Source organism: Alosa pseudoharengus, unplaced genomic scaffold (genome assembly GCF_046254945.1).
Source record: "Alosa pseudoharengus isolate Yale_2024_CS ecotype anadromous, Long Island Sound unplaced genomic scaffold, YU_APseudo_1.1 YU_APseudo_1.1_scf_13, whole genome shotgun sequence".
NCBI lineage: Eukaryota > Metazoa > Chordata > Actinopteri > Clupeiformes > Clupeidae > Alosa > Alosa pseudoharengus.
In genome coordinates, this window is record NW_027468598.1 from 32,272,294 (window position 1) to 32,296,865 (window position 24,572).

Here is a 24,572-nt window from a genome sequence, read left to right on the forward strand (position 1 = left end):
GCATACAGGGAGTTTGATAGGTATGGTCTGTGTGTGTGTGTGTGTGTGTGTGTGTGTGTGTGTGTGTGTGTGTGTGTGTGTGTGTGTGTGTGTATGTGTGTCTGTGTCTGTGTGAGGCATGTATGTGTGTGTGTGTGTGTGTGTGTGTGTGCAAGTCAGGTTAAGTAAATGGCAGAGGGATACTCCATCTTGTGAAAGCGCTGTCTGGGCAGGAAGAGGACCTGAGCATCTCGTAGGACTCATATTTGTCTTGTGTCCTTCTCCCCCGCAGCACGCCCATATGTGTCACCCCAAATCTCCACTTCCTCAAACAAGCCTCTTCCTCCTGTCTGTTGGAGGAATCATTGCAGTAATTAATGTGTATCTTGGAAGACATTAAAAAATCTCCTGTGCTGTGCTTACTTACACAAGACTAGGAATGACAATGATCAGCGCAGATTCCACATCCTTGGCTTCATAAGAACATCTAGTAATTGCTTTGCCTAGGGCAATCAATTGAAATGCACTGACAGCTATGAACAAAAAAAGTCAAGTAAAGTACATGGGATGTAGTACATGAGTGTGTCTAATCCAAAGCAACACGGACATGTTGGAGACTCAAACGTGGGCCAACTCTTTCTCAGGCTCAGACACGTCCACTTAAATGTAAAAGATTTTCAGATCATATGTGGTAAACGTCGTAAAGGTACTGTTAGCAGCGTTAGCATTTCATCACATTCCGTCACATCTTTCTGGTCAGTGTGCTGCATACTTGTACTGATGTGTTGATACAGCTGTTAAAACCTCTGGAGATCAGAATGCACAGAGATATTCATTTCCCGCATGCAGGCTAGTTGCTCTGACAGCTTGTCAGATGGGAAAAGCATTTTTACTCTGACTATTCTAAACTCAAGTTCTAGAATCATCTTCCAAAACAAAGGAAGTGACACGGAGGATGGTGATGAAGGGCTGTTTACTTTTGGCACATCCACAACAAGTCTACACAGAGGAATGCAGTGTAGAGATACGGTTGTGTGAAGGTTGCAGGCCCCCGGGCTGGACATAGCTCATCCTAGGCCTTGTGTTGTGATGGAGCTCATCTGTGCATAGGGAAGTAGAGGGAAGCAGAGCAGCAATGTGTTGTCTGACTCAAGGCTAAGTGTGTGTGTGTGTGTGTGTGTGTGTGTGTGTGTGTGTGTGTGTGTGTGTGTGTGTGTGTGTGTGTGTATCTGGGCTTCTCTTTCATCGCCTGTCTCTTTTCAAACTCCTTGGATCTCGCTTTTTTAAAATCTTTCTTTGTCTTTCAGACACACAAATTCACACACACAGAAACTCATTCTTTCTTTCTCTGTGTCCCATACACAAACATGCACACACGCACACACACACACACACACACACACACACACACACACACACACTCCTTCCTGCCTCCTCCTTTTCTCCCTCAGTCTCTGAGAACTGAGACGAGCTGTTTTCTTGGACTAGAAAGGAGAGCGAGAAGGGGAGAGAGAGGGATAGAGAGACTACAGAAAAAGAGGGAGAGAGAAGAAAGAGAGACTTCACATCATCATTTCACTATCAGCCTCTCTAACTATCAGCCTCTCTAACTCCTACAGTAGTCTGTTCTGTTGGGGCGTATGGATCCCTCCACCCCTCTAGCTGGTTACAGTATAAGTATAAGTATAAGTATATACACTCTTTTGATCCCGTGAGGGAAATTTGGTCTCTGCATTTATCCCAATCTGTGAATTAGTGAAACACACTCAGCACACAGTGAACACACAGTGAGGTGAAGCACACACTAATCCCGGCGCGGTGAGCTGCCTGCAACAACAGCGGCGCTCGGGGAGCAGTGAGGGGTTAGGTGCCTTGCTCAAGGGCACTTCAGCCGTGGCCTACTGGTCGGGGTTCGAACCGGCAACCCTCCGGTTACAAGTCCGAAGCGCTAACCAGTAGGCCACGGCTGCCCCAAATAGAGTCCCCATCCCTCTGTCCTGTCCTGCGCTGGTCATCCTGTCCAGCGGGAATGTGAACTGACATGCAGCATCCGCCGGTCAGGGGGATAGCGATCCTGCCAATGGACAGAAATTGTGTCCCGATAACATCGCAAGGTGACCAAACCCCTGTAACCCTACCCTACCCCCCCCCCCCCCCCTCAACACACAAACACACACACACTACCACCATCCTCCTGGGGTCCAACAAAACAACCCCGAGAAAACGCACCCAACCCCAACCCATCCCAAAACAACCCGGCCAGTTCCTGTCCTGTCCTGGGTCTTGTCCTCAGATGACCGGCCCTGTTTCTCTTTTCTCTCTCTTCCCCCTCAGCAGAAGGTAGGAGCAGACGCTGCTGAATGTGTCGTCTGATAGGAGAACAAATGGCATTCCATAATTAGGCGGACCTGTGCTGTGTCATCCAAGCGATAGCGTGTCGCTGGCCGCCACGTGTGGACAGTGTCAACGTGAAGGCTCGCTGGCCTCGTGTGACTGTGCTGGCCGAGCCAAAGTCATTTAACCGTTAGCGGTTACACTTACCGACACGGCTCCCACAATGCATTGCGTGTGTGTGTGTGCGTGTGACACAGTCCAGTGTGTGGATAATGTGTTTGTTTTGTCAGACTGATCACTGCTTACATTACATTAACATCTAAAATCATTACTGGCCTCAACATAAACAAGACAGTTTTTGTGCTTTGAGTAGCGGGCGTTTTGGTTTGTTAATATAACAAGGCGAGCGTTTGAGCATGTGCAGATACCCATGCTTTGTTATGATGACGGTTATGTTTATGTAGAACCCCTTAATGAGTGTGTGCGTGTGTGTGTGTGTGTGTGTGTGTGTGTGTGTGTGTGTGTGTGTGTGTGTGTGTATGTGTGTGTGTGTGCGCACGCCGATTGCTTCGCTGTGATATCGTGCTCGTTGTGCAGCAGGACTGCTTTGGACCGGCGAGGTGAAATGAATGCACATAAACGAATGCGGACCGAGAGGGACACATTACTGCTGGTCGCTTGGACATTCTGCCCTCTCCCCCCGGAGCTCTTTGTGCGTCACTATGGCCACGCTCCGCTGCAGATAAATGGCAATACTGAAGTGTCCCCCTGTGCTGACTCAAGGACATTAATTACCCACGCTGCTCAGAGGGCGGCGAGTGTGTGGGCTCAGGCGGAAACACCTGGAACAGCTCGGAACCTAGTCAGCCTTGCTCCGTCATAATGTGCATGTCAAAGGTGTTTTCTGGTTGGTTTTCACTGTGTGTGTGTGTGTGTGTGTGTGTGTGTGTGTGTGTGTGTGTGTGTGTGTGTGTGTGATGTTACACATTCTAAATCTAAGCCCAAAACTAAGTTCTGACCCTTCAAAACAGCTGCTATGCCTCATCCTGATGATTGTAGTTCTGATATCTCTCCATTGCTCAGCTAGTGGCAGGCTCAGCACAGGGACTTTAATTAAAGGTGGACATACAGAAGGCCCAGGACTGGTCAACGGCCCCGAAAATAAACTTAAAAGACTTTGACAATTGTCACGTTTCTGGGCCATGAGTCATGAGTTGGATTGCTCTGTGTGTACTTGGGCAGTGGCAGTGTCCGATCCTGGAGACGTTAGTTTCCTGCAGTCGCTCTAGGATGAGTGTGGACCGCATCCGCGAGCCTCATCCACTAGATTAACACACAAGCAAGCCTGTTAGTGCGAATGCATCCGTTAGATTAACACACAAACATTTCCACAGCCACTTTTATCCTCCACTCCTGGAGTGCCCCCCCCTCCACACACACACACACACCACCACCACCATTATCTGATAACGTCCTGCTAAATCGCCGACTTTGGGCTCTGTTGCGTTGCGATTGTTTGGGGTTTGAGTGGCTCAGAGCATCCCCGGGAACGCGACTCCCTCCGAGCACCATTCAGCAGCCTCGCCACATCACACACACTAAGAGGCTTAAGTGATATATCTCCGCACACACTTCTCTCGCCCCAGAGCCATATACACACACACACACATTTATATATTTATATTATTTATTTATATATGTTTGCCGTAGTGCTTCAGTGAGCGTCACACCCTGTGTGTAGTAACACTTCTCACACATTCTCTGCGCTGCATATTAAGAGGGCTGGAATAGTGTGTCCCCAAGAATAGCGCCTCTGCTAATCCCTTCTATTGTGGAAGGGAGTGATGGAACACCAGTGTTCCAGGCTAATGCTATATCTGCTTTTAGCGCCAGTTGATCTCATTTCACTCCCTCTCTCTCTTTCTTTCTTTCTCCCTCTCCCTTTCACTCTTTCTTTTTTCTTTACTGCTCTCTTGCTTGGAGTTTATCTCATTTCACTCTCTTTATTTCTTTTTTTCTTTCTTTCTCTCTTCCACACTCTCTCTCCCTCTCTCAATCTCTTTCACTCTCCTTTCTCTTTTTCTGTAAGTTCATCCCTACTGTGCTTGGCCTCCATTCCATCCTGTAACTCTCCACAGCACATCAGCACATCAGCATACTGGGGATTGAGGAGATGGAGTAAATGGAGTGAGACAGCTTCTCTCTCTCTCTCTTTCCCTCTCTCTCACTCTTTCCCTCTCTCTCACTCTCTCTCTCCCTCTCTCTCTCTTTCCCTCTCTCTCCCTCTCTCTCTCTCCCTCTCTCTCTCTTTCCCTCTCTCTCCCTCTCTCTCTCCCTCTCACTCTCTCTCTCCCTCTTGCTCTCTCTCTCTTTCCCTCTCTCTCTCCCTCTCTCCCTCTCTCTTTCCCTCTCTCTCTCTCTCTCCCTCTCCCTCTTTCTCTCTCTCTCTGAGATGGAGTGGGACAGCTCGGTGATCTTGCACGCCAGCGGGAGCTGACGACTCCCATGCCAGGCCATAGGCAGATGCATTGGATGCATAGGCTGTATGGTCCATTCGACATGTCAGCTTTAATCTGTCCCCAGAACTCCCCCACCAAATGGAAAAGCGCTAGTCAGACACTGAATGGTAATGTGCAGGCATGGGTGGGGGGAGGGTGGCCTGGGCCTTCGCGTATATACTGATCCTGATGAGGGGCTTCTCAGGCAGAAACACTTCAGGCGTCGTTGAGGAGTCTGTGTCACGCACTAGGCTGAATGGTGCACATCTATAGGAGAAGTCAACCCCCCCCCCCCCCCAACACACACACACACACACACACACGCCCCCAGAGTAATCGCAGTAAACTCAACCAGCATGATCAGAATATCATGACTTGATTTGTGCTTCGGGGGAACGTGCCTGTCTCCATTTCTCTGCATTTCTCTCTCTCTTATTCCTGTATTTATCGCTACCTCTCTTCCTCTCTCTCTTCCTTTCCCCCCTCCATATGGATCCCTCTCTTTTTCTCTTTGTCTATCTCTCCCTCTATGCTTGAAACCTCCTACCTTCCATCTCTCTCTCCTGCCACTGGCTCAGATGGCTGTGTATGTGTCCTTCAGGCGCACAGTGCCCTCTCTCTCTCTCTCTCTCTCTCATGTGTGAGAGATGGTGTGGGCCTCATCTGCTGCTGTACTGGGTGATCGGGGCTCAGTCTCCTCTCCTTGCCAACCCAGCCCTGCCAACACACACTTCCCCATGCCTCCAGCGAGCACACATCCTAAGTGTGTGTGTCTATGTGTGTGTGTGTGTGTGTGTGTGTGTGTGTCTATGTGTGTGTGTGTGTGTGTGTGTGTGTGTGTGTGTGTGTGTGTGTGTGTGTGTGCGCCTCGTGAAGTGGCAAGAGATCATGAACACTAAAAGGGGAGGGTGAAATCAGCTGTGAGGCACGCACGCACGCACGCACACACACACATGCACACACACACACACACACACACACACACACACACACACACACACACACACACACACACACACACACACACACACACACACACACACACACTGTTGTCCTTTTGGTTTCTGAGAAAACAAACATGTTAAGGAAAGTGCTCAGAGCAAGCGTGCCTCTTTGCCTGTTCCTTCATGCTTAATAAAAGGCAACTCATGAACTACTCTTTCTGACTGATCTTCATTTTACTCCGTTGGGATGATCCCATTGCTTTAAGAAGTTGGTTTTGCCTTGTATGGTAGCATGTGGGCTGTTGGCCGTGAGCAGGAAAGCGGTAATTAAATAAATATCTCACATGTTCCTGTTGCTTTCTGTTTTGCAGAGACAAGGATCTGGAGCAACGGGAGGCAACAGCAAGACCTCTGGGGACCAAGGTGAGTTAGCGTCAGCTGACTAGACTCCACAAGCAGAGCTGTTTCTCCACACAGGAACTTTCCTCTTTTTTAGGGACAAATTTTAGGGAGTATTTTAGGTATAAGGGAGTATATCGACTTTATTGACAAACAGAACCCTTTTATGCTATCAGAGTTATTGACAAAAAGAACCCTTTATAGGCCTGTGGTCTACCAAGAACTATTTTAGGATGAGTTCTCGTTTGGAGCCCCTTAGGTTCTTATTTGAAAAAAGAAGCCTTTAAGATTTAAATTCTCCAAGAATTAAGAATCCCAGGCAGTAGTTGTCACATCTATGGATATGGTTCCTTGTTTGCGATTTTTTAGATCTTAAAAGGTTTCTAAAAATAACTTTGATAGGATCCTCAGAGAGAACAAGCAGTGCAACGTTTTTCATTTCTAAGATTCTGCAACACAGTTGTGTAAAGCCTATAGTATGCAGCAGTATTAGTTAAATGCTGTCAAAATATAGCAAACGTGTTTCTTTCAATGCACTGCACCATAAGCAGGAATGCACCCATTGTACACCAAAGTTCTCACTCCAAGGACGAGGTAGGGAGCTGAATCTTGCCAACAGTATCAAAAAGCTTAAGCACAACACTCTTCAAAAGCAAACTCCCCCGCAGGCTTGCAAATCTCTCTCTTTCCCTCCCTGCCAATGAAACCACACCACTCCCCTGGGACCCGCCCGCCGATCAATGAGACTGCGCCGTTCTGCTGCACGCTTCCTAAATGAAGGCAGAGCCTGCTAAGCATTTTACAACCGGGAAGAGTGTGTGTGTGTGTGTGTATGTGTGTGCGTGTGTGTGTGCCTGTGTGTATGTGTATGTGTGTGTGTGTGTCCATGTGTGTGTGTGTGTGTGTGCGTGTGTGTGTGTGTGTGTCCGTGTGTATGTGTGTGTGTGTCCGTGTGTGTGTGTGTGTGTGTGTGTGTGTGTGTGTGTGTGTGTATATATGTGTCAGTGTGCAGGAGGGGGTTCATGGTTTCTTTGAGAACGCACATAAATAAATAAAAATAAGTAATAAAAACAGTAATAAGACAGCTGTCTATAGTGCTGCATTGCAGACTCTGCAAGCCTAGGGGTTAGGGGCAGACTAGTGTGTGTGTGTGTGTGTGTGTGTGTGTGTGTGTGTGTGTGTGTGTGTGTGTGTGTGTGTGTGTGTGTGTGTGTGTGTTATGAGTGGGTCAGGAAATGGAATGGAACTGACAGATTGGCCCCATGCATCTTAGATGAGACTTAAAGGCTTGCCCTCTCTCTCCCTCTCTCTCCCTCTCTCTCTCCCTTTCTCTCTCCCTCTGTCTCTCCCTCTCTCTCTCTCCCTTTCTCTCTCTGTCTCCCTCTCTCTCTCCCTCTCTCTCTCTCCCTTTCTCTCTCCCTCTGTCTTTCCCTCTCTCTCTCCCTCTCTCTCTCTCTCTCCCTTTCTCTCTCCCTCTGTTGCTCCCCCTCTCTCTTTCCCTCTCTCTCTCTCCCTCTCTCTCTCTCTCTCCCTCTCTCTCGTGCCGCTCCTGAAGTAAGGCACTTGATGATGATGATGTCTGAAGGACAAAGCACGGTTCTTCCCGAGAGATCCCTCCAGCAGCCGCTCACCTTCCAAATGGAGTGTGTGTGTGTGTGTGTGTGTGTGTGTGTGTGTTTGCTCACTGACCACACACATTGTTAGCCTCCCTTTTCTTTTCCCTCACACATAAAAGCTCCGCTTAGCGGATAGACAGGGCCAAGCCACACTCCTCTAAGAACATCAGCAAATCAACTCTCCTCTCCTGTCAGCAGGTTGACCTCTGAGGTGTATTCCTGTCATGGTGTGTTTGTGTGTGCCATCGGCAGGCCTATTACACAATCAATTGGCATTCATGAATTCGTCAGTAGAGTTAGTTATGGAAACTAAACTGTTCGAGATGGTTTCTCCTCCAAGGTGACCTTTTTAGGACTAACAGGAAGTGACAGACATTTGAGTCCATCCAAGGCCAAAACTGACCCAAAGCTGATTCTGTGTCAACTGAGTGTTGGGAAAGTGGTGTGTCACCGCGTTTTGTATACCCTTTCTCAAGTAAACCATTTGCACAGTTATTCATGACATGTCTGTAGACTCCAACAAGTTGAATTTCAGCAGAGTTATTTGTGAATTGCCAGTGGACTCGATGTGGTAGTTTCAACGAAGTTGTATGTAAATCATCAATAGTCATTATTCTCTTGATCTGTTGAAAACTCTCCCTATTTTACAAACTTTGCTTACCCGAAGCAAACACTTGAAATATCAAAGTGGTTATTGTCAGTATGCTTGGCTGTGCTAAATTGTATCACATCAAGAGGAGCTCCGAAATGATGTCCCATTTCATATGTTATCTAAGTGCTCTCACAGATCAGTCGACTTGTCTGCAGCTCTGCATCTGTCTCTCCCTCCCTCCCTCTCTCTCTCTCTCTCTCTCTCTCTCTCTCTCTCTCTCTTTCTCCCTCTCCATCCCTCTCTGCGCCGGTTTAATCAGCGAGAGAGCCTTTTCCACCGCCGCAACACTCCTCTCCATGTCGCGGCCAGTCAGCCGGTCAGCTCAGTGGAGATGGATGCCAAGAGCCGCCCTAATCCCATTATGCACGATTAATGCCGTTACCAGACTATCGCTCTGATCAATTAAGGGATCGATGTCCGCATCAATTAATGGCGTCCCTCCTCCGAGGTTCGCCGGGGCCGTGTTGCGTTTCCTCGGCCATCGTGCGGAGACCCGGGATGGGCAGCATCCATCAGCGCGCTCTTTAGCGGAGCGGCATGGCCAGACACGCCGCATGAATCATTTAGACTCACGGCCCAATGGCCTGCTGGTGGGAGAAGCACAGCGGCGAACTAACCACACCTGGACACACACGCACACACACACACACACACACACACACACACACATACACACACACACAGACACTCACACACACACACACACACACACACACCTGTCTGTCTTTGGCTGGAGGCTCACGAAAGACTAGAAGAAAACGAGAGAGAAAATTTCCCAAGGTGGTTTCACAAAGGGTATTGGTGTGCGGTCCTTCTCAGGTCGTAATCCTCTGAGAAATAAAATGGCCTCCGGTGGGGGGTCGGAGCGCGGTAGACTCATTTCTCTGAGCGACTCTCGGGGAGGTAGATGTGCAAACTAAATGAAATGGCAGCCTCGTCTCTGTGTCCCTCTGGGACGGACAAGCTGATAGTGCGGTGTGAGACTTAGTATTCAAATGAGGATCTTTTCACTGTCAGATTGGACACCACTTATGCTGCGTGTTAAACAGCACAGTAAAATATTCTTTTCACGGGACTTATCATTTCCGAGGGGCGACACTGTGGCGTTTCAAAAATACACCAACCTTTAGCATACTTTAGTAACATAGAGGTGAATTACATGTAGTCTTCAAAATAGACCACGTACAGATTTAAAATAGCTGATGGCATGCCGACATCCAAGCCCTCAACGTCCCTCGAGGGAAAATTGTCTCTGCTAAAAAGATAATGATGCCCTTGAGTCCGTTATTCTTGTATCATATCAACTAACACGCTCCCTATATTTAGTTAAGTAAGATGAAGGCACCTCCGGCAAAAAAAGCTTGTTTGGACATGTGTGGCATATGTGATATGAATCAGAGTGACATATCATACTATATGTCGCTGTACAACATAAGAGCTTGTGGAGCTGCTGGACACTGTACCAGACACATAAAACAAGAGTGATGGTTGACTGCACATAAAAGACCATTTCATTCCCATGTAAAGTCAACTAATTAAATCATACCAGTGAATAATGCTATCAGTAATGGCATAATCCTCAGCCTAAACCTGATCTGCTGGGCTTTACTGTAGACTGAAGCCTCTGGCTAACATCATCTCGTCATTCCCCACTAGAACAAAGTGTTCTTCTCCGCTGACATGGACAGAACATCCATTTACATGAATAAAAAAAACAACAGATGTAGACGTATAGTCTACGCAGCGCTCCTGTTTGATAAGAGCTCTTTTGTGGGTATTAGTATGTGAGCGCTGCCGTGGTGAAAACACACAGCAGTGGGACAAACCCATCTGATATAGATGAAGTATGAAAGGCGAGATAAACACCGAGTCAACAGCACAATGTCTTTGCAAATGGGCCAGGCATAAGGCAGCGGCATTCTACATGGACAAATCCTGTCATGTATAATTCATCCTGAGCTATTACTTAATCCACATCACCCACAGCTAAGAGTACAACACCACCACCACAACAACAACAACAACATCAACAACGAGGAAAACAACAACAGCACAATAAGAGCAACAAACAAATGCCTCATCATCGCAGAGTGGGTGTTTTTTTCCTTCTCTGCTCTGTCTCTCCTTCAGGAAAGGTGGGGTTCCTTTTCTCTCAGTGTGTTTGTAGAATTAAGCAGAACACACATTTGAAAAAAGGAAAAGAAAAGAGAAAGACAGCGTGAGAGTGTGAGAGAGAGAGAGAGAATGAGAGAGAGAGAGAGAGAGAATGAGGGAGAGAGAGAGAGAGAGAATGAGAGAGAGAGAGAGAGAGAATGAGGGAGAGAGAGAACAAGTGCACAACATCGGCAACACAAAGGACTTGAAATGGCTTTGCTGTCAGGCTGTGGACACTCATTTCCTCGGATGGTCTGACGAGGGGAAAGTGCTCTAGCCAGCATCACAGGGCTTTACTCAATATGCAGCACTTACAGTGGGGGGCGTGTGTGGGGGGGGGGGTAGGTATGGGCTGAAGTGGGGGGGGGGGGCGTGTAGGGTAGGAGGGATAGGTGTGGGCTGAGGTGGGGGATGTAGGGGGGGGGGGTGTAGGTATGGGCTGAGGTGGGGGGCAGTAGGATGGGGGTTGGGTTGTGAAATCCCGTTGAGACTATTGACTCCTCAGCCCTTTCCCTCTGCAGTGCACTGTGGAAGGGGAGTGGGTACACACACACACACACACACACACTCAAATATACACAAGAAAGCACTTGCGCACACACATAGACCCACAGACACACGCAGACTCTCACCTAGATAGATAGATAGATAGATACTTTATTGATCCCCAAGGGGAAATTCAAGAGTATGTGTGTGTGTATGTGCACTTATATAAACATACACATACACAAATGCACATACACACACCCTCACACACACACACCCTCACACACACACACACACACACACACACACACACACACACACACACACACACACACACACACACACACACACACACACACACACACACACATACAAACATACACAAGCAGTATTGTATGTATTCACACATACCCATATTTACACACCAATTCAGGCAGCTGCCTCTTGCGTTTTGCGAAAGGGCACAGTCGACCGTGCCAAGGTTGCCCCCCCCCCCCTCATCTGTACTCCAGGATGATCCCCCTCCCCCCTCAAACCCAGAAGCAGAATCAGCCCCAGCAGTGTGCAGTTCAAAGACGTGTCACACAGAAACACCCAGACAAACAGAGAAGGCATTAGACAGAAAGTAATTTGGCTGCACTGTGGAATATGTAAGTAACAAAACACACACACACACACACACACACACACACACACACACACACACACACACACAAACACGCACATTGCATCTTAGTGGGTTTCACAGAAAGGATGAGGGAGCCGATCCCTCTTAAGGTCACGTTGGGTATTTGCTATAGAGCAAGGATTAGGTAAACACACATATACACACACAAACACACACACACACACACACACACAAACACACACACACGCACACACACAGTTGCAAAGCATAATGGGTCCTGCGCTGCCAGGCACGGTGCTCAGTGCGTCGTCTTCACCGCCTCCCTGGCCGTGTGTGGCAGCACCGCGAGCGCGTGGCAGCACGATGACACAGCCAGTGGCTAACGGCGCAAGGCAGATCTGGCGCTGATAGGAACCCAGGTCCAGACCGGAGTCGGGTCCAGTCGGGTCCAGATGCAGAGGCTGACAGGGACACACCCAGGAGCAGGGCTCAAACAGAGAAGGGAACGCAGGCCACGCAAGCAGAGAAATGTGAAGTCACAGCTGCATTGCTAATGAGACTAACATACCCCCAGACAGAGAGGGAAGAGAGGGAGAGAGGGAGAGAGAGGGAGAGAGAGGGGGGGGGGAGAGAGAAGAGGCAGGCGAGGTGGAGATGGGGCCAGAGATAGAGATTAGTATGGGGGGGACCTCACAGACAGAGGAAAGTTAAACTAGACTTTTCTCTATTACCAGTGAAAAGGAACCCCACAAAAGGTCAGATCAAGACATAATAAGGAAGTTTAAGAAAAACATCCACACAGAACTCAAAATCAAAAAAGTGAAGCAGAAAGAGACTGTGAGAGGTAGAGAGATGTTGAAAGCAACACCATAAGCCTAGCGACAGGCTAGCATCTCCTCTTTGGAAGATAACAAGGATGAGGGGAACCAGCTGTGTGGAGTGCTGCTCCAAACCAATCCAATCGTCCAGCCCTGTCCTCCCTCCTCACAGGGAGCCTGAAGTAGCTCTGCTCTGGGTCTGGACACTGGGTCCACTATATATGCCTGAAGTAGCTCTGCTCTGGGTCTGGACACTGGGTCCACTATATAAGCCTGAAGTAGCTCTGCTCTGGGTGTGTCCACTAAGCCTGGTGCACATCAGAGGACTTAGCGCTGCATAGCAAACCTGGGAGAGATCTGGGCCTGGTCGTGCTCAGATTTGGAGTGCCCTGCCCTGCCCTGCCCTGCCCTGCCCTGCTCTGCCCTACCCTACCCTGGGTGTGGATGTGCAGCTGCCATTCTGAGTATTTGACCCATTCACTAAAAATAACCTGACAACAATACAGTACAATGGACAGCGTATGTTAGTCAGAAGTCCAGCCGGACGGAGCTAAAACATGAAAGAGATTTAGCCAAAAATGGCGATCTTGATCTATGGTTATCTTTGTCCTACACATGCTCTGGCTCCAAATGAGCCAATATGGCCGACCAGTTTTGCCATCACAGTATCTCTTCTGAATGTACGTGAATGACATCATGCTGTCCGTGCGTTTTACTGCCATTGCTATGACCCCTAGCTGGCAGTCCAATCTGGCAGAGTTCCGACCCAGAGTTCTGACCAGGTGTGCTCCGTAAACAGAAGCTGTGGTCAGGCAGATGGCACAGCCCAAAATAGCAACCAAATCTGCGGGACATGTGGCCCTGAGCCGGCCTGCATCTGGCCCAGATATCCTCCATCATCTGCAGCTGCTCCCAGTACTGTAACGGTCCTCTCAGATACAAAGTTATTCGTGCTGCGTAGGCTGCTGGGTTAACGCAAGGCAAAATAGTAGTCGCCGGTCAAAGTTCAACATCAGTCCAAGTTCACTGAGTGGCACGATTTTGTGCTGTTCTGAGCAAACCATCAGGACTGCTGTTGTCCGGCGCAAGCCATCGGAAATAATGAGTCCCGGAGCACAGCAGTGCGGGTTGGCGCGTTGTATATGAAAGCCCAGTAACGCTGTTGGCCGGCAGTAAGAGGACCACAGCTGTACCCATCATGCAACGATCACCCCCAGCTCCGCTGCCCAGACCTCTAGGGACGGTTTCAGTCTGACTGAGCACAAGGGGCTTACACTCAAACGAGCCAGAAGATTAGCGGTCGTTGTTGTTGTTGTTGTTGTTGTTTTGTGCAGCTTGAGAAGCAAAATGAGAAAAACGCTGACGAAGCTGCATCCAGCAAAAACTCACGGGGCTTCGCTCCCAATCGATCATCTCAGCAGTGATTGTAACATATGGTGATTATTACTGTAACATGGATGCAGCCAACAGATTACTTTCACTTTTACCCAGCCCAATAAGAACTCACCTTTGAAATCATCAGGCTTCTTTAGTACAGTAGGCCTACATAATCACTCCTTTTCATAAATACACATAGCTAAGTAAACACACACAGCGATTCAGTTTTAAACGGATCTGGGCCAGAACTGGGCAGAAACAGGGCCATATTGTATGTCTTATCCTACCTATGAGACCCTGACCTAGCATTAATTGCTGTGAGCAAGCTGGCATTACTAACTTGGCAAAAGCTTCTCAATCCAATTGGAACAGCCTGGTAGAACTCTAGAAAGACCTAGATGGTTCCAGAACACATCTGTGTCAGGTGCAGACCGGAACACCCCCCCCCCCCAAAGCTGCTCAGAACCAGTTACTCTCAACATCAAAGACTTCACACGTATATGAAATCTGGCCACCCTGTGTGAGTGTGTGTGTTTGTGTGTGTGTGTGTGTGTGTGTGTGTGTGTGTGTGTTTTCATTCCGTCTTTGCAGAGAGATGACCCAGTTTTTCTTTACTCATGCTGTCTTCTAATTAAAAATACATTCCGTGAGCTCTCCAAATCCCCCAAATCCATGTGCGGCGTCTCCGCGTGCAGAGCTGGGGAGAGCTGCTGAGCTGAGCTGAGCGAGTCTCCACCACTGTCTGCCAGAGCTTCATCTTCCCCGACAATAAAAGGCCTGTCATGGAGGGCCAGGACCATCCCCTGCCCCTCTCGCATGAATCACACTTTGAAGTACGGAGCGCTGCGCTTGTCCTTAATCATGCTCATTAGTTTCGATTGCGCGCAGCGGGCGCCGATGACATTGACTGACCCTTTCAAATCCGAGCAGAAAGACCCAAAATAGCTTAATTGGAGACACCGGAACACAGCCACCTCCCCTTAGAGTTGCCATTTCGATTGGGATGAGATCGATCGGGCACCACTCCCATGCCTGGCAGCATTTCTAAAAGCAACCCCCCCCCCCCCCATGCACACATATACACACACACACACACACACACACACACACACACACACCTCATTGCCACCAGCAGCATCACCCCAACATCCACTTCCCCTGCTGTTCAAAGCCTCCTCCCACCAACACTACCTCTGGTGCCAATGTTGATGAAGGGGTCAGTGGCATTTCTCTGACCTTCACTTTCCTCAGTGATGTCTGGCCTCTCTCTCTCTCCATCTCTCATGTCTTCTCGGTATCTCTCTTTGTCCCTTGTTCCTTCTCTCTCTCTCTCTCTCTCTCTCTCTCTCTCTCTCCTTGTACCGTATGGCGATCCAAAGTGGACCAGACCTTGCTTTTCCTGACCACTGTGCCGCTAATCATGGAGAGAGACAGTTTCATAAATCAAAGTCTCTCTATTGTTGGTGTTGTTGGTAACTATGTTGGTACCTATGGCAGCTGCCCACTGGTGTTTTGGGAAAGGTGCACCCCCTGGTCCAGATGGCAGCTGGTAGATCCATTGTGGAGTTTGTTGGTGTCCGATGTGGATAAGATAGATAGATAGATAGATAGATAGATAGATAGATAGATAGATAGATACTTTATTCATCCCGAGGGAAATTTTAGATAATGATGAGGACGTTCCCAGAATCAGCAGCCATCTGGATCCATTTGTTCGTCCCTCACACTGCTTACTGTCCTCTGCACTCAGCACTTTCTCCCTCTCTCTCTCTCTCTCTCTCTCCCTCTCTCTCTCTCTCTCTTCTCTCTCTCTCTCTCTCTCTCTCTCTCACTCTCTCTCTCTCTCTCTCTCTCTCTCTCTCTCTCTCTCTCTCTCTCTCTCTCCATCGTGACTGTCCATCCATCACTGCCCTCATCAGTATTCTGACACCCCAGGGGCGGTGAGCGTGATGGCAGCATCAGCACTGCTGTGGCCACTCTGCCCCCGGTGACCCCCGGATGGGCGCTGGGATGGCCTCAACGCAGCCTCTCTCCACAGTAGAGGAGCACTCCCACAGACGACGCCATGTTCTACTGTATAACACAGCAGTAAAACGTTACATAAAATCAACAACGACAACAACGACAACAACAACAACAACAACAACAAAAGTGAACACAACACCAAATAAGCTCATTTCTCCTGGGGGATCCTTGTCTTAAACGGCGCAGCAGAAGGCAGCAGTTGGGCGTATGGGCTGAGTGAAATGAACCATCTGCTGAACTGGCGCTTTCAGCGTTCGGTGTTGGCTGGGGGGAGGGGGGGGGGCACAGATGCGTGGAGATCCGCAGCGACAAGGTGCCATGACATTATCATGAAGACAATGAAGTTTCACTTCATTTCCAAATGGAGCTTTTATGATCACTGGGCACAGGTCTACCCCTGTCTCCCACATACACACACACACACACACACACACACACACACACACACACACACACACACACACACACACACACACACATCCTGCAGTAAGTGAAGGTGTGGGAGGGGGAGATTGGCTGGGAAAGGTTACAGTGTCCTCCTGGTATACCACAAAGGCTCTTAGATGATAGGGACTTTGATGTTTCAGGGGAGTGATAGGATTCCTGGGCCAAGAGGTTGACAAATGGATGCTGGTCGAGGAGACCTTTTATGCCTTGGTCTCCTGTAAGCAAAGCCACTGAAATCTCCAGGCTATAACTCAGACCTTCATAAAATCTGCCCTTATTCCTTTAATACCATCACCACCGACAGCACTTTGAAATATGCATTAAGTTGTTTTTGTTTTTTTGTCTGCCAGAACACAACAATAACAACACGACAATAACAACACGACAATAACAACACGACAATAACAACACCGCCTCATAAGTGCCTCAGGGGCGCGTTCTCAGAGCCCTCACAGTCAAAAACACTGTTTCTTAATCAGACGCAGGACGTCTGAAAGTGCTGCCAGGCCCAATGACTTTGATCATCCGTTCCTGTGGGGCGAGACAATGACTGCTCAAGGCGCTCCAGCAGGGCCAACCCGATTCGTCACTGTCACCTCGGGCCACTCGCATCTCTCTTGAAGCCCTCTGGCAGCGCGGCGCCATGCTAACATCAATGATAATAGCAGCAGCAGCAGCGGTGGCGGTGGCGGTGGCGGTGGCAGAGGCACACAACACAGCGCTGACGGTGACTGCTCGAGCATTCATCAAGGCCCGCCAGCATTACACAGGATATAATAAGTCTCTTTGGGAGACGAGGGGAAGACTCCAGAGTCACCGTTATCGTGCGATCACTTTAAACTCCCATCACTGTCATCATCCACATTGCCATCACCCTGATCGCACAACGTGATAGTCATCATCATTGTCTTCATCATTTGTCAACACCATCACTATTATTATCCTCACCATCATCAATGTGTCCATCATCAGCAGCATCATCATCGCCGTCATCGCTGTTGTCATAATCATCATCGTCATCATCATCCCCTTCATCACTCTTTATAGCTCTGTTCTTCATCCCCCTCCCATACCACCATAGCCCATCATCATCATCATCGTCATCATCATCATCTTCATCATCATCATATACGACCATCTCTTCTCTACCTTAGAGCCCAGTGTTGTTGGCCCAGTGGCAGTAGGGGTGTTCTGATGGAGATGCTACGTGGCTAACAGGAGATCTCAGCTCAATAGGCAGAGCTGGCCAGACTGAGTGCACTGCATTAGAGCGCTGGAAAACTCAATAGCAATTACTGTGGAGGCCACGGGCAGCCTGGACAAAGTAGTTAGCATCCGCCATGGGGCGACTGCAGGGATCTTCATCAGTGGAGCAGAACGTGGTGGTAGTGGTGGAGGTAATGGGGGTAATGGGGTGCAATCAGCACGCCTGCACCACCTCCCCCACTAGCCCCAAAAAGATGTAGCAGTGTCTTCTCAGTCGATACCAAGCTTCCCTCTCTCCTCCAGTCCCCATCATTCATGCATCACTTCCTGCTTTCATCGTAGAAGTCAGGCACTCCCCTAGTCAGAGCACTCTCTCTCAACCCTGAGAGATTCATCTGCGTCTCCTCTGTCCATATCCCCTCCTCCTCTTCCTTTTTCCTTTTCCTTCACAAACACCTCTTTCCCTCCCTACTCCCTCCATCCCTCGCTCCTTCCATTTCATAAGTGCCCCCACACTCATTGCCCCACCCCCCACCCCCACCCCACCTGCCATCTTACTCTGAAAGATTCAGCAGCATCTCTTTAGTCAATCCCCGAGTTTCCCCCCCCCCCTCTCTCTCTCTCTCCTCCTCCTCCTCCTCCTCCTCTCCCATCTCCTCCTCTGCTCCCTCCCTCTCTCTCTCTCCTCCTCCTCCTCCTCTCCCATCTCCTCCTTTGCTCTCTCTCTCTCCTCCTCTCCCATCTCCTCCTCTGCTCCCTCCCTCTCTCCCTCTCTCCTCCTCCTCCTCCTCCTCTCCCATCTCCTCCTCTGCTCCCTCTCTCTCCTCCTCCTCCTCCTCCTCCTCCTCTCCCATCTTTTACTCTGCTCCCGGTGTGCTCCTGCATTCTGGAGATAAGACGGCAAGCGAATCCACAGCTGAATATGAAAATGCGCCGTGCAATGAATCTTCCCCTGATAGCACTGCCGCTCCGCTCCTTGTCTCTTCTCGTCCCTCTCTCTCCCTCTCTCTCTCTCTCTCTCTCTCTCTCTCTCTCTGTCTCTCTCTCTCTCTCTCTCTCTCTCTGTCTCCCTGGCTCACGGGGCTTGGATGCGTATCTGCGCCTGGCGATGCAGGCCTTGATAGCAGCTCCGTTTTCTGGTGCCTCCGTGCGGCTCGGTTCAGGGGCTCTAATCAGTTGGACTCGAGCTGATTGCAGATTGCAGCTTTGAGCATCGAGACAGGCCACACATGGGGAGGATACTCAGTAAGCTGAACTGAACGACAGGGAAAAAACACAGAACTGCACGTGAATCCAATGTCAGGCAAAAGCAACAATGTGACATACTTATCGTAGTTTTTGGCGAGAGGTTTGTGGTGTGAATATGCCAATAAGGGATTAAACTTGAAATCTGTACACTAAAACTGTCAGACCTTTGATGAATTAGTGACCGAGCTTCCTCTTAATGTTACTGAAAAACCCTGCAGCAACACACTCACTGGGAATGACATGTCTCTCCACTGCGACAGTCTGCAGTCCCCATCCTCTCTTTAGTATGCATGAATTTACCCATCTCTTCCTCTCTCTGACCTGTTTGTGATCTCTCTCTCTCTCTCTCTCTCTCTCTCTCTCTCTCTCTCCGTAGACGCCTCCAAGAAGGACGTCCCGGCGGAGGACTTTGACATCGACATGGACGCCCCTGAGACTGAGAAGGCAGCGGTCGCCATCCAATCCCAGTTCAGGAAGTACCAGAAGAAGAAGACCGACGACAAGTCCTAGTTGCCACGGCGGCGATGCGGCGGCGGCGTGCCCGTGGGCCACGGCGACGGCGATGATGACGATGGCCACGGCGGCCGCCGCCACGGGCCAGTGGGCTGGCATGGCGTGATCCTGCATGTAAAAGAATTTATCCTGTACAGACTCCACAGGCTGGGGGCTCCGAACCAGGGCTGGGGGTGGGGGTGGGTTGGGGTGGGGTTGTGGGGGCGGGGTGGGGGGACCGGGGATGGGGAATCGGGAGGAGGGGACGTAGTGTGGAATAGGGGGACTTAGACTGTAGCTCTATCCGATCACTGACATGTCTGTGAACTTCCATAAGTAACCTATTATTTGATTGCTGTACCAATAAATTATGGACAAAAAAATGTGATAAATTTTTCTCTTCTTCTTCTTCTCTCTGTGTCATCATTTGGGTTCCTGGGCTGGGTCTGGGTTCCTGGGCTGGGTCTGGGTTCCTGGGCTGGGTTCCTGGGCTGGGTCTGGGTTCCTGGGCTGGGTCTGGGTTCCTGGGCTGGGTTCCTGGGCTGGGTCTGGGTTCCTGGGCTGGGTTCCTGGGCTGGGTCTGGGTTCCTGGGCTGGGTTCCTGGGCTGGGTCTGGGTTCCTGGGCTGGGTCTTTCATCATGACACTGCTTCATACCACACCACCACCACACGATCACATCACACCACCACCACACACCACCACACGATCACACCACACCACCACACCACACCACCATACCACACCACACCGCCACCACATACCACCACCACACCATACCACACCACACACCACCACACGATCACACCACACCATACCACACCACACCACACCACACCACCACCACACACCACCACACGATCACACCACCACACCACACCACACCACCACACGATCACACCACACCACACCACACCACACCATAGCCTACACCAGACAGTAGCTTTACCTCAGAAAACAATCTCAAAGCAAAAACAGCACTGAAAATGGTTGACATTTCAGTCAAATTCAATTTCAAAGTGTGAATCCCTCTGGGAATAAAGGGGAAAATAATACCCAGAAAAGATGGGAAAATGGAGATGTGTGTCTGTGCGCACACACGTGCTTGTATGTGTCAGTGTCTTTCTGAATGTGTTCTGTGTGTGTGTCTTTATTGTATCCTGTATGTGTGTGTGTGAGAGAGAGATAGGGAAACAGTGTGTGTGTGTGTGCAGTCTGTGGCGAGAGCATTGGGGCTCCCTTTGATGGATCGCTTTAGTGCGCGTTCCACTGCTCAGCGTGAAGACACCCTCTTCCCCACAAAGCACGCTAAAAATAGCCCATTCTTTCAAAAGAGTACTGCTGAATAATTCCCTGCTCCTCCACTGTGCCACGTTCTCCAGTGAACAATCCTCCTAATTGATTTACGTCTTTATTGAATTCCTCTCGGGCCGTTCCCGCTGCGGCAGAGAAGGGAAAGAAAATGGCTCCGTCTTCTGCTCACCGGTCTCTATTGTTTCCAGGCAAAAGTGCCTCCCCTCTTGTCCCGTCCTCCTCTTTTGGTGGAAGTTAAGTACGCAATTTGCCCTTTTACAGACTAATTAGACTGGAACATACTGAGGTCATATTATTGCCTCTCAGTAGGAAGAAGCATTTACATTGGCCTCACCGAAAGTCCTCATTAATAAAACATAATAGATACATTCCTTTTTAATAGCTGAATGCATTGCTATTGGCCAGCTAAAACCCCTCACGGCATTATGTATCATAGATAATTCGATGTGTTATCGTGTCGTTATTTGTGATAATGTATAATTCATTATTTGAATATTAAGGAGTAATGGAAATTCACATGCCGTCATGGCACATGCTGTTATTTCTAATGAATGGGCAATAATATATTATGAATACTCTTACTATGCATTATAGATGCAGCGTTGAGTTCTGTGTTACTGATGTTTGCACAAATTATATAGTGTGCGTCGTCCCCCATGTCAGGCCTTCATGAAAGATGCAGCAGGAAAAAGCATTGTAGTCTACGGCAAGGGCCAAGAGTATCTGCTAAGAGCGGCATCGCACAAGCACTCTGAGAATGAGAATGTTCTAATGTTCTAGAGATGGCCCTATTGTACTGGATGGCCCAAGAGCATCAGATTCACTGGTTTCTGAAACATTCTTTATTTTCAGTTATATTTTTCTTCATCTTATGCAGAGTCTTCACTCCAGAGTACTTGTTCTCTTGTTCTCGGAGCTCCCCCTATTACCGTCTGTCCCGTATGTCTGCCGTCTTTCGTGTATGTGTCACTTAATATCCATTTCTATACAAACCAAGACGGCGGAATCCTAAAGAAACGCAAGCACCCACACCATACAGTAGGTGTATCTAAATTAGCTATGTACCTAAAATGACATTTTACCGTGACTCGAAGAGCTGTAAACAGTGTTGTAAGGCTGCGTGTACACATCCGCTTGGAGCTCCAGTGGAATTTTAATTTCACAACGAGAATTCTCAGTCTAACCGTTCATGTGCCGTTGAAACGGCGTAAACACAACAGGCGACCCATCAGGCCAGCATTATAACTCCGAGCATGGTAAACAAAATCGGATATTTCAGGCAGTAAATGCTCCCGTTAAGAACCAAACCAGATTTTGTTCAAATCTACACACCTATGGCTACTTAAAAATGTAAGGTTCATTTAGCAAATATTATTTTGAAGTGTTAAAAAACATCGTTGTTTTAGAATTTCCGAACAAAAGTGGTGATAATTGGGAGTGTTACGATAGAACATTCTAAATGTAGAGTCTTTTCAGAGGATTGTGTTGCTGTGAGCATTTGGCTCAGGAGCACAGTTGGACTCGGGGGGGGGGGATGAGGGGGATGGCACCAGATCGGAGTCATTAACAAGATTAAAGTGCTTTTCTTTGCCAGTCACTTGTGATTTCTTTGCGAGGGTGGGCCGTGAAACTCTGACCCTGTCCGTATTGATCGGGGTCCTCTTGATGGACTCCGCGGCCCGTGTAAGCCAGAGGAGATTTAAAACACACCTCGGCCTCTGGTCTGAACCCGTGCTAAACATCTGGAACGGGAGACAGCCGGAGCTGGTCTGAACCCGTGCTAAACATCTGGCATGGGAGACAGCCGGAGCTGACTCCTAAGGCCAGTATGCAGCAAGGCTTCTACGCCCCAAGTTTAGGCATATTGAGAACAATTTCATCCAAGATGGTGTCCACGTGAGTGTAACGGTATCCAGCTGGTACGTAGCAGTGTAGTGCAGTGTGTATGTTGTGTAAACCTCCCTCCTGATGCTCCAGTGAGAGAGCTAGCAGCCTGGGCTTTTATCTCAAATGCTAGCAGGCTCGACTCCTGATCCCAGGTGCTAGCAGCCCGGGCTTTTATCTCAAATGCTAGCAGGCTCGACTCCTGATCCCAGGTGCTAGCAGCCTGGGATTTTATCTCAAATGCTAGCAGGCTCGACTCCTGATCCCAGGTGCTGCAGTTTGCGCGTACGAGTCCAGGGCTGAGCCGTGCGGTTAACACAACGCAGGTTACATGAGGTGTTGTAGGATTCGATTTTATACATGTACTCTCCAAGTAGTTTTAGTGTGTGTTCATGCTATAATAATGTATATCCCACCACACACACACACCACAGTACAGAGCTTTTACACTCACTCATCCACACACACTCACTGGACGATACAGAGAGAGAGAGAGAAGGTGGAGAGGTGCTGCTCTGAGTACGGAGCTCCTGAAGGTCATCTCTCCCCATGCAGACATGTATTATTTACAGACAGTCTCCCTCCCACGCAGCAGCAGCGGCAGGCTTCCCACTAGACCACCACAGGAGACGGGAGGGAGGGAGGCCGACCACCGAGGGGGCTGCTAGAGAGCTACGTCCGAGAGGGAGGGAGGGTGGAGGAAAGAGAGAGATACTTGTAGAATGATTAAACAGTGAGATGGAGACAGAGAGAGAGAGAGAGAGAATGCCAGAAGGGGAGATGGAGGGAGAGAGAGAGCTAGAATGATAAAAAGTGGTCAGAGGAAGAGAACAAGACAGAGATGGAATGACAGAGAAAGAATGTGTTTTATCCTAATGTCTATACCTATGGGGTGATCGTATAGCTCTGCTGTTCTTAACGTGTGTACGTTAAGCGTGACGCAAGGCTTATTCTTATCTTACACCCAATAAAGTGATGCATTTTTGGCCATACACACAATACGCATTAAACCTTGTGCCCAGTGGTGTGGCTATTAACGACATAATGTGTGGTCTGGCTCATGATCCAAAAATTGCTATCTAACACCCTCTAATGATCATTATGCCACTGACCAAGAACAACCTGGTCTATGTATAGCGAAAGGCACATATAAAGTACAGCTGAAGGCAATGTCACGAGATGTAGGCAGCCATTAGCAGACTATGTTTTAGATGGTAACCTCTTATCAGTCAATAATGAAAGTAAATAACAATGTAGAACTGGTTTGTCGTTGCCTATGACACCACGGTGAAGTTAGCTTCATTATGCCTATAAGTTCAAATAATAGGTGAGTGCAGATGCATGTAGGCTATACTCTGCTAGTCACAAACAGGTTTTAGTAAAGCAAGATTTAGCAGAATCCCTCTGTTTTATACACGAACATCTCCCATGCAAACAGATTCCTTCAAATGCGCCGCTGACTGTTAAGTACCGATGCGCTGTTTGAAGTTGCGCTGCTTGCTGTTAAAGGGAATGGCAGATGTCACTTATTGGTATATCTCTAATATAATCTTATCTCTATTTGGAGTTGTCACACCCAAAACACACCCATGATGACTGATCAAGAAACAATGCGCCCGGTCTCTGATCACCAAATCACGTCCCTTAAACACCCTTAAACTTTACAACCATGTGTTCTGATCACTACAATAGAGCCCTATATCCAGTCATATCCAGTCATGCTAATACAGCAGCCCCTTGAGCAGAGAGAACAGGGGGGAGAGGGAGTGAGACAGGAAGAGAGAATAAATGTAATTTGTGTTTAGAGAGAGAGACAGGATGTTAGGAGACGGGAGACTAGCACACAGCTGATAAGGAGGAGCAGCTCCACTCACCACTGAGACCACATGGAAGGAGGAGTGGAGAGGAGGCAAGAGAGACTGACACAGATTGAGATAGAGAGAGAGAGAGAGAGATTTATCATCTTATCATTGTCATTCTATCATTGTTTTTTATTAGTATAATTATTATTAATGTCTCCTATTTTGATTATTCCATGTTTTTTTTTTGTTTTTTGTTTTTTGTTCTTAATG

General features: G+C 48.7%; 1 protein-coding gene across 1 annotated transcript in view; it reads left to right on the forward strand.

Annotated features, from left to right (window-relative positions):
- pcp4b (Purkinje cell protein 4b) overlaps positions 1 to 19,490 on the forward strand; it is a 43,263-nt gene extending 23,773 nt beyond the window's left edge. The window contains exons 2-3 of the mRNA XM_076281625.1: positions 6,127 to 6,178; positions 19,188 to 19,490. Coding sequence (XP_076137740.1) covers positions 6,127 to 6,178; positions 19,188 to 19,321 — 186 coding nt within the window. The 3' untranslated portion in view covers positions 19,322 to 19,490. The remainder of the gene's footprint in view (positions 1 to 6,126; positions 6,179 to 19,187) is intronic.
- The last annotated feature ends 5,082 nt before the right edge of the window (positions 19,491 to 24,572 follow it).